The following is a 10,824-nucleotide window of genomic DNA, read 5'->3' as shown; positions in this document are numbered from 1 at the left end:
TTTGATACAATCAGGTAGGAAACAAGCATAAAGAGTGTTTTAGGGTTTTGGACAGGAACTCCTTTTACTACAATGAAAAGTGCAGAAAAAGTGTTCAGAAGGAAAGACTCAGTGTAAGATAACAGGGAAAATATGTTGGTAGTATCAAGGAGAATCTAAACATTGTACTGTCAGACTAATGCTTTCCATGGGTGAAAACTGCAACTGTCGGGTTAGATAAACATCTATTCGAAGACGGTGAGGAACCACTGAGACATATCTGAGGCAGAAGGCTAAGAAAAACGCATATAATTGTCAAGGGTGGCAGGACAGTGTTGGTCTCAATGTCCCGTCTGACTGACAGGGCAGAGACTCTTCCTCACTGCTCCAATCTGCTTCCCGACAGCTCCAGTGTTTCCTCGGGCAGCCGCCCTCCACCTTCATCCACCTCAGGCGTGTCCTGCAGAGCCCTCTGGAGAACCAGCTTCAGGTTCTGCCTATTTTGGCGCTGCCTAAAGGAGCCTACGAAGAAGTAAATGATGGGATTGGCACTGCTGTTAAGAGTGGCCAGGAACATAGAAACTAGATGAACATGACAATATAAGACTTTCCGATCCACGTGGATCCATAAAAATAGGAAAAACTGAACGCCGAAGGGCAGGCCGCAGAGGAGGAAGACCAGCACTGTGAGCAGGATGGTCACGTACAACCTGGTCAGCGGCATCTTCCGGGATCCACAGAGAATCCTGACCACTAGGACCAGGCTGGACCCACAGAGAACCACACATAAAAAAATCAGCCACGCGACTGTGATGAAATCCGATGTTTGACACAAAACAGGATCCACACCACTAAACAGGAGGCCACAGAACATCCACTCCAGGATGCTCCGCAGCAGGGACAGGACCCAGAGCAGGACACACAGGACCACTGACAGGTGTGTGGGGCGGCGGCAGCGGTACCACATGGGCCACAGGACGGACAGGCAGCGCTCGGTGCTCATGGCGCTCAGAAAGCTCAGGCCTGCAAAGTAGGAAAACATCATCACAGGATAGAGGATTTTAGAGATGGTTTGGGGCACACTGATGAAGCTTAACAGGGAATATATAAAGCGGCCACTGAGGAAGAGGAAGTCGGCCATGGACAGGTTGAGGATGTAGATGGAGAAGGCGTTCTTGTGCATGCGGAAGCCCAGGAGCCAGAGCACAACCGCGTTTCCTGTCAGTCCGACAAGGGAAATGATGCACGTCAGCCCCATGAAGCTCAAGGTCTGCTTGTAGCAAGGAGTCGCCTGAGTTCGGTTGATTGGTGTCAGTTTTGTGTCCAAGGCTGGGATAGTTGGATCCATGCTCAGAAACCCTAGTTTGGTGACCCTGGAAACAGAAACCAGATGTGATCATCAGCTGTATGATCTCTGATTCTCCCCACCACCCTGCCATGTGGGATTTACTTCCTTACTTAAAGAGGAGAGATCAGAGACTTGCAGAGAGTAAGTTACCTATCAAAAGGTGGGGGTCCTCAAATCCAGTTTGAAATACAGTTCTTGTTGACTCTGAAGCCTGACCCTTCTCTACTGCCACACAAGTTCTGTACTGACATGGGAATAACATTAGGATCAAAACACCCCCACTCAAGTGGCCAGGGATGTGGACCCGATAATTACTCTATCCTGGGCCTGACATTTTCTCTCAGGTGGAGGAATTCAGATATGCAAAGAGGTGGTTGTGACACCCTCATGACTAGGACTGATCATCTATGGACAGGAAAGAAGACCATGCATTATGAATCAGAGGAAAATGTGGCCTTCGCTAGAATAAGTGTGAGAATGGCTGGGCCTGGTGGGTGAGAAATAACTCAGTGTGTCAGTCATTGCAGACAGTACCACATTTTACGTTTTATAGTCCTAGTGCCTATTTCCCTGAGCAGCACACTGTGCTCTTCATAAATATTCATTCAATGAATGAATGCATGCATGAAGAGCCTAATGGTAATGGTAGATTTGGGTGAAATGGAAAATAAAAACGAAAGCACAATGTAAGTTATTAGAACACACATATTTAATTAGATATAGAAAATTTCATTCATCAGAATTCTATTTGTGGACAGTTCTATCTGTGTTAAAAAGAATTATTGATGTGTGCCCCAAACCTGAAATTGACCACTGATGTGCCTTTGAAATGAGGACCCAATGTGGCTTTACTGAACACCTAGAAGCATTTTTGCACACAATGTTTGGGCAGGGTGTGGGTCTGAGCTGAATTGCTCAGCAATGGAGCAGAGGGAAGACTAAGTGAGGGTGAAGTCTGAGTGCCACTGAAGCAGGTAATTGAAGTGTGGGAATATGTATGGGAGACTACTAAGTGTTCTGCTGAGTATACACAATGTAAACCTATTTAATTCTCTCCTTCAGAAGATCTTTGGTTCATTTCTTTGTTAATGCAAACATTTGTATGTGAGGAGTCCATGAGGAGAAATAGGAGATATATAGGGCTTGGAGTATAAAGAGAGATATTCATGCAGATTTCAACTGGAGAATGAGGACTAGGTCTAATCTGGGAGAATAAGAGCAGCTGACGGAGAGTTTATTAGGTATTGTCTGTTTTAATTATCTGAAGAGCCTAGGAGGTAAGAATGAGCATTATTCCCATATGGAAGATCATGCATTGGAGCACAAAAAGAGTGAATTATTTGTTCTGGGACTTATATAGTATGAATTTGAGACCAGCAGGGCTTACTCATGATCCAGTCTTTGAGCAGCCCTTTACACCCAGCACGGCTCTGTGTCAATTATACATGTTAGAAGGGGTAAAGGAGAGGAGGGATTCTCAAGATTAAATCCAAGTTGGCAGGTAAAATTGTGGATTGAAAAGAAAAAAAAAAAACTAACCTAAAATAACTTCAGATAGAGAAAGAGAAGCAAGTCAAATAGGGAACAAAATAGAGAAGAGTGAAAGTCATTTAGTAACAAATTCAGGAGTTCCTTTTTGCCTATCAGAGGCCACCTTTGCTCTGGAATCCCGAGAATGCACAGGGGCAGGAGGCCTCCAGGAGAAAAGAAGACTCACCCTCCTCTGGGAATACAGAGGAGCATCAGGAGTGAGTGCGTCCATCATGAGCTCTCTTAGAAAGACAAGCTGCCACAGCCTTGCTTGACTTGAAAAGGAAATGGGAGGAAAAGGGGAACCTCTGCTATCCACACTCTGTTATCCACACTCAGGGCACTAAACACTTTGTCCATCTGTATTTATGGTATGATATGCTTGTCTTCCTTATGAAACTCAAAACTCCATAAGGAGTAAGTCATGCCTATCTTTTTCACTGTGGTATTACCAACATTTAGTGTGTGTTCCTTAAAGATCATCCATGGTATTATCTTAATATAACATAAGATGAAGCCGAGGCCTAGAGAATTAAAGTGTTTTCGTGAGTTCACAACACGAAGAGCAGGTCCAATACCAGCCCCTGGTCCCTGGAGCCCTGCATGAGACTTCTGTATTGTTCTCTGCCCCATCATTCATTATTTCAGAGGAGTTCCTGAAAAATCTTGATGTGAGCACAGAATCAGAGACTGTCAGAGGCAGAAGAGACTGCTAGGTTGCCCCAGTGCTCATTTTCCTGTTTGGTCACATAAAAATTCTGGGAGTTTAAAAGCAGCACAAGGACCCACATTCCAGTTTTCCTTGATGTCGGGTGCCATTGTATGACCAAGTTCTGTTCAACAAAAGATGCACAAAAGTGATATAAGCAAGTCCTGGCTCACAGGACCAATAGCAGGAGTAACACGTTTCCTTTCCTTATTTTTTTTTCCATCATGCTGGAATGCTGATGTGGCTGGAACCATGTAGGATCACAAGGATGAGGGCAACTCTCTAGGGACTGGGGAGTAGCAGTTTTTGGAATTCTGATGTACGATGCCTTGGAGCTTCCAACACTGATCTCAAAGATAGTCTTTTCTGGGTATTCACAGGGGCTTTCCTATATGGCAGATGTGTGTGCTGCAATCCCAGCACACAACAAAATCTGCAGATGCTCAGTTTCCTTATATAAAATCATGTGGTAGTTGTACAAAACCTATACACTTTCTCCCAGATACATTAAATCATTTTTAAGTTACTTAGAATAACTGACAAAATGCAAATGTCATGTAAATTCTTGTTTTACTGTGTTATTTTGGAAGTAATGACAAGGAAAAACAATTTTGTACCTGTTCAGTAAATACACACCTCCACCATACCCTTATTTTTGGAATAGTTTCCACCTGTGGTTTGTTGAATCTGCAGATTCTGGACCTAGTGACCCAGAGACACAACTGTACTTTCTTATTTAAGACATTTCTACTTTGTGTCTTTATGAGAGGGGTCAAACTTATATTCTAAAAAAAGAAATATGTTCTCTTTTTAAAGTTGTATTTTCTTTTCTATGCATTTTTGATGAATGCAAACATTTCTGCATAGAAGTGATAGTAGAGAAAGACATGCCAAACATTAAAGTAGTCTGATAGAGTTGAAATGAGACAGGAATCAATCACCTATAGACAGAGAAAACCCCAGGAATTAGGAGGATATAAGATGGTGAGAGGATCGTCTCATTTGCTATGAGGATTTGCTTTCCATTCTTCTCTATCCTGTTTTGACATCCCAAGAGAGTGGCTTCTATGTGCCACATCAGTGGGATTCTTTTTAGTCCCAGTATCTGGTGGAATTGTGACACTGGGACACACTAGCAGGACACTGGAGGACAGCAGGAGAGCCACTTGAGATTTCCACCTCCTGGTTCTCTGCCTGTGTATTAGTTCATTCTCGAATTGCTACAAAGAAATACCTGAGACTGGGAAATTTATGAAGCAAACAGGTTTAATTGCCTCATGGCTCTGCAGGCTATACAAGAAGCATAGCAGCTTCTGCTTCTGGGGAGGCCTCAGGAAGTTTCCAATCATAGTGAAAGGCAAAAAGGGAGCAAGTCATCTCACATGGTGAGAGCAGGAACAAGAGAGACAGGGAAGAGGCGTTACACACTTTTAAATAACTAGATTTCATGAGAACTCACTCACTATCACTATAGCAGTACCAAAGGAGGATGGCATTAAGCCATTCATGAGAAACCATCCCCACGATCTAATCACCTCTCACCAGGCCCTCCCTCCAACACTGGGAATTACAATCAACATGAGATTTGGGTGCGGGGGACACAGATCCAAAGCATATCAGCCTGTGTGGCTGTGTGTTGGCCATGCAGGGCTTCTCCACCTGCCTGCTGGTGTTCTCCTACCCCTATGGCTACAGCTATGGCTATGGCGACAATGGTAACTTCTCCTTCCCTGTCCCTTTCAGCCTAGGGGAGGACTTAGTGTTCAGTCATTTCAGTTCTGACCATCTATTTCTTCCTTGAACCTTTCCAGACAGGCAAGGATTAACAATTTAGAAAAGTAAGTAAAACAACAAAACCTGCTTCTACGGCAGTTCAACTCTATGAAGCAATGCCTGCATGTCCTCTAGCTCCTTAAATGAATGTGAGAGGCAGCATTCTCTCCATGAGGACAGATTCAGTGATTGGAATAAGGGAGGTGATATGGAGAGATAAATCAAAGGGGGGACCCCAGTTGAAACTCACACAGTCTGGGTTGGCGGCACATAGTTTCCAGAAGGAAACTTCATGTCCCCTGTCTTTTCCTGAAACAAGCTCATGATCCCCTGCCTGTAGCACCTAGGTGGAAACAGAAACGATCTTATAGCAAAAACCATAACTGACTATGGAAGAAGAGTGTTCCTGGTACTTACCCTTATCTTTTTCTCTTTTGTCCAGTGGTGAAGACTTCCCTTGTTCTAAAGGTGGAGGGCCTTTCTGGGATTCAGTGACTTCAGAGGAGTCTTCTGTGTTGCTTAAATTCAGGAGATGCCCATAGGAGCTGGAGTCAAAGCTGGTGGTCAATCCAGGCTTATGAAGGTGCTGGACAGACTTGTTATTTCCTGTATGAGGACTATGGACAAATCAGCGGCCAGAGGTATTGGAGACACAAACCCTACCTGAGATGATTCTTGGCCTCTGTCCCATATCCAGTACAGATAAGCCTCTCCCATCACATTCCATCTTGTTCAACTTCCTTGATAAAAACAGTGGAAAGGTTTGAGAGAATGGACTCCCATTTCAAAAGAAGTTCTACTGTGTGTGAAATGCTATCAAATAGCATTGCATGCTACATTAAAATCTTTCATAAAAGGATGAGTCAGTTGATGTGGCAGACTTCACTGTTGTCTTGTTCTAAGATATTGGCACAGCCTGTCTTATCTTCAGCAGCCACCTCAGCAGCCATCAACATCAGGCAAGAGCCTCCAGCAGCAAAGCGTTTGGCTGATAAAGGTTCTGATGATGATTATGATTTCCCAGTGAAAAAGTATTTTTTAAGTAATGCATGCACATTGCTTTAGACATAATGCCATTGCAACTCAATAGACTACAGTATAGTGTAAGCATAACTTTTACATGTACAAGGACACCAAAAATTCATGTGATTTACTTTATTGTAATATTTGCTTTATTGCAGTAGTGGAAGCAGACTTCCAATGTCTTCAATGTATGCCTATTATGATAAAGGTTGTATATCAAAGTAGATTGTAAAACGGACACTATTGAATGAATGGGATTGGGACAACTGAGTTTCTGTGTGAAATGAATAAAGGTGGAAACATACTTTACACATGATTTGAAGATAAATCCGAATACAGTACTTAAAATTTTATAATGAAAATACAATTACCTGGGGGAGCCATAGCCAAATAGTTTTTAAATCAAAGTGGAAAAAGACTTTCAATTATGGGATACAATTCAGAAGATATTAAAGAAAATATTTATAAAGACAAAAAGAAGGCCAGCTGTGATGGACCACTCCTGTAGTCCCAGCACTTTGGGAGGCCATGTGGGGTGGACTGCTTAAGCTCACAAGTTTGAGACCATCCTGGGCAACATAGTGAAAACCCATCTCTACAAAAAATACAAAAACTATCCAGGTGTGGTGGTGCATGTCTATAGTCCCAGCTACTTGGGACATTGTGGTGGGAGGACAGTTTGAGCCCAGGCCGCGGAGGTTACAGTGTGCCGACATCACACCACTGCGCTCCAGCCTGACTGATAGAGTCAGATTTTGTCTCAAAAAAAAAAAAAAAAAAAGTTTTTTTTTTTTAGCATAACATTAACCATCATAATCAAGATACAAATAAACTGTGGCCAGGCGTGGTGGCTCACCCCTGTAATCCCAGCACTTTGGAAGGCTGAGGCGGGCAGATCACCTGAGGTCAGGAGTATGAGACCAGCCTGGCCAACATGGTGAAACCTGGTCTCTACTAAAAATACAAAAATTAGTTGGTTGTGGTGGCACACGCTTGTAATCCCAGCTGCTCAAGAGGCTGAGCAAGAGAATGGATTCAACCTAGTAGTTGAAAGTTGCAGTGAGCCAAGATTGTGCCTCTGCACTCCAGCTTGGGTGACAGAACGAGACTCCATCTCAAAAAATAAATTAGTAAATTAATAAAATTAAATAAATAAATAAACAGGGAGATAGTTGGTAATGTATATTATAGCCAAAGTATAAATTTTCTCTATTGATACAAATTTTTCTAAATGATGATAGTAATTCAAAATTGAAAAAGCTAATAAGAAAATAACTTTAAGTCATGATTCACAATTTCTAAAAAATAAAAACGGCTCCTAAACGTACGGAAAGAGGAGAAATTCAACTCATAATGAAAGACATGCCAATTGATATTACAGAGTTATATTTTACTTACCAAAATATTAAAAACCATTAAGTTTTATAGCATACAGTGTGGGGATGGAGTGGCATCAGGTACCCTCACTCATTTCTGCTGAGGATGCAGATGGATACAACTTCCAGTGAAGGAATTTTCAACATGTGAAAGCATGTATAAAGTATCATCCTTTTCTCTCTGTAATTCCTCATCTAGGAATTTATCTTAGAGATATATTTGTGCATGTTCAAAAGATCTATGTACTAAGTTAATAAATGCAGTGTTATTTACAGTCAAAAACTTGTAACAGCCAAAATGGCCATCAATACTGTATAAATTATGGTCTATCTGTGCAATGGAATACTCTGTAGCTACCCAAAAAGAACAACGGACCTAATATAAAAGGCCCTCCAGAATTAGTTAGATTTTTAAAAAAGAACGCTTGCCAATGTATATATTGTATGACAAAAAATATATAGTTGTTTTATTATTAAATATTTGTGAATTAATATACATTTTTATTAGTAAGTATAATAGGATATGTCTTTGTTAACAAGGCAAGCATGCCTGAGGACCTAACATGGGAATGACAGTTTTCAGTGAGTGTATTTCAAGATTATTTTTTAAAGCTTTGACTATATTACAATGTCACAAATAAATTTTCAAACAAAAAACATAAATTTAATGATCTAGCTAAGAGAGGGAAATAGAGATATGAGAAGATACGAGGAAGGGTGAGGAAATGAAGATAACGAGTACAGAAAACTCTTTGGAAGACTTTTTTTTTCTAAAGGAAGAAAGATAAATCAGGCTGTGGATAGAGATGAATGACTGCTTAGATGGTGTTTTATGCCACAAATAGGATGGGGTGTTTCAATTGCAATGGAAGGATCCATTAGAGATGGAAACATTGAAGATGTAGAAGGGAGAAGCAATAATGCTATAAAATGTTTCTGGGGAGGGAACAGAGGAAACTGTACAAATGGAAAGGGTGGTTTCAAACCGGAATTTGCAGAGCCCATTTCCTGGCATGAGAGAAAATGCAGAGAGATGCACTCGGAGACAGATGGGCAGGTAGGTTCGCTCTGTGGAGATTGAGTAATTCTCAGAAGAGCATCATCTGACAGTGATTAAAAAAATAAATGAAGAGTAAGTGGTTTTAGGAGAGAGACGATGGCTGAAGGTTTTCCTTTGGAGATGAGAAGCAATTATGGAAATGTTACATGACTGTTCAGGAGATATAAGTGAACATTTCAGGTTCAAGGTCGTAAATGTACAGTGAAACTGCTAGGCATGGTTGTGTGTTGAGCTCCAGCCACACTCAGTTCTATGGGAATAGGTATGGAGTTAGTGGAGAGCTAGATTCAATCAGGGCAAAAGATAAACAGATGGTTCAGCAGGGACATATATGCATGACAAATAAACACCTAAAAAGATGCTCAACATCACTAATGTTTAGGACAATAAATAAAAGTCATGAGATACCACTCTACCCTCTCAATATGGCTAAAATATAAAATACTGATAGTTTCAAATATTAGCTGAGATTTGAAGGAATTGGAGGTCTCATACACTGCCAATGAGAAACTAAAATACTAGAGCTACTCTGGGAAATCTTGCATTTTCATACAATCCAGCAATCCAGTGTATCCTAGAACCTGGAAAATTTATCCTAGAAACTGGGAAACTATGTTCACTTAAAAATCTGTACAGGAGAGGAGCCAAGATGGCCAAATAAAAACAGTTCTGGTCTGCAACTCCCAGTGGGACCAACGCAGAAGACTGGTGATTTCTGCATTTCCAACTGAGGTACCCAGTTCATCTCACTGAGACTGGTTAGGCAGTGTGTACAAGCCACGGAGAGCAATGAGAAGCAGGGTGGGGCGTCGCTTCATCTGTGAAGTGCAAGGAGCCAGGGGACACCCTTCCCCCAATCAAGGGAAGCTGTGCGGAACTGTGCTACCAGCCCAGTACTACGGTTTTCAAATGGTTTTTGTAATCTGCAGATCAGGAGATTCCCTCGTGTGCCTACACCACCAGGGCTCTGGGTTTCAAGCACAATATTGGGCAGCTGTTTGGGCAGAGACCGACCTAGCTGCAGGAATCTTTTTCATACCCGAGTGGTGCCTAGAACCCCAGTGAGACAGAACCATTCACTCCCCTGGAATGGGGGCTGAAGCCAGGGAGACAAGTGGTCTCCCTCAATGGGTCCCACTCCCACAGAGCCCAGCAAGCTAAGCACCACTGGCTTGAAATTCTCACTGCCAGCACAGCAGTCTGAGGTCCACCTGGAAGGATCGAGTTTCATAGAGGGAGGGGTATCCGCCATTCCTGAGGCTTTACTAGGCGTCTTTCCCCTGACAATGCTAAGAAGGCTAGGAGGTTTGGACTGCATGGAATTCACCATAGCGCGCTAAGCAGCTGTGGCCAGACTACTTCTCTAGATTCCTCCTCACTGGGCAGGACATCTCTGAAGGAAAGGCAGCAGGTCCAGCAGGGGTTTACAGATAAAATTCCTATCTCCTTGGGATGGAACATGTGGGGGAAGGGGAGGCTGTGGGTGCAACTGCCACAGATTTAATCTTTCCTGCCTGCTGCCTCTGAAGAGAGCAGCTGATCCTGACAAGGGGGGTTCTCCCAGCACAGTGCACCAGCTCTGCTAAGGGACAGACTGCCTCCTCAAGTGGGTCCCTGACCCCCGTGCCTCCCAACTGGGAGAGACCTCCTAACAGGGGTCGACAGACACCTCATACAGGAGAGGTCTGGTTGCCATCAGGCCAGTGGCCCTCTGGAATGAAGCTTCCAGAGAAAGGATCAGGCAGCCGTCTTTGCTGTTCTGCAGCCTCCAATGGTGGTACCCAGGTGAACAGGGTCTGGATTGGACCTTCAGCAAACTGCAGCAGACCTGCAGAAGAGGGGTCTGACTGTTAGAAGACAAGCTAGCAAACAGAAAGCAATAACATCAACATCAACTAAAACACCCCCACACAAAAACCCCACCCAAAGGTCATCAACCTCAAAGATCAAAGGTAGATAAATCCAGAAATATGAGGAAAGCAGTGCAAAAATACTGAAAATTCCAAAAACCAGAAAGCCTCCTCTC

The 10,824-nt window shown here is 42.8% G+C and overlaps 1 protein-coding gene across 1 annotated transcript in view; it reads right to left on the bottom strand.

Annotated features, from left to right (window-relative positions):
- Positions 1-358: 358 nt before the first annotated feature.
- The window catches only part of LOC105537647 (mas-related G-protein coupled receptor member X1), a 32,165-nt gene continuing 21,699 nt past the window's right edge, over positions 359-10,824 (bottom strand). Inside the window, exon 2 of the mRNA XM_011977293.1 lies at positions 359-1,352. Coding sequence (XP_011832683.1) covers positions 359-1,327 — 969 coding nt within the window. The 5' untranslated portion in view covers positions 1,328-1,352. The remainder of the gene's footprint in view (positions 1,353-10,824) is intronic.

The sequence above is a fragment of the Mandrillus leucophaeus genome, unplaced genomic scaffold (assembly GCF_000951045.1).
Source record: "Mandrillus leucophaeus isolate KB7577 unplaced genomic scaffold, Mleu.le_1.0 Scaffold1025, whole genome shotgun sequence".
Lineage (NCBI taxonomy): Eukaryota > Metazoa > Chordata > Mammalia > Primates > Cercopithecidae > Mandrillus > Mandrillus leucophaeus.
Note: the sequence above shows the minus strand (reverse complement) of the source record. Positions and strands in the feature narration are given on the sequence as shown.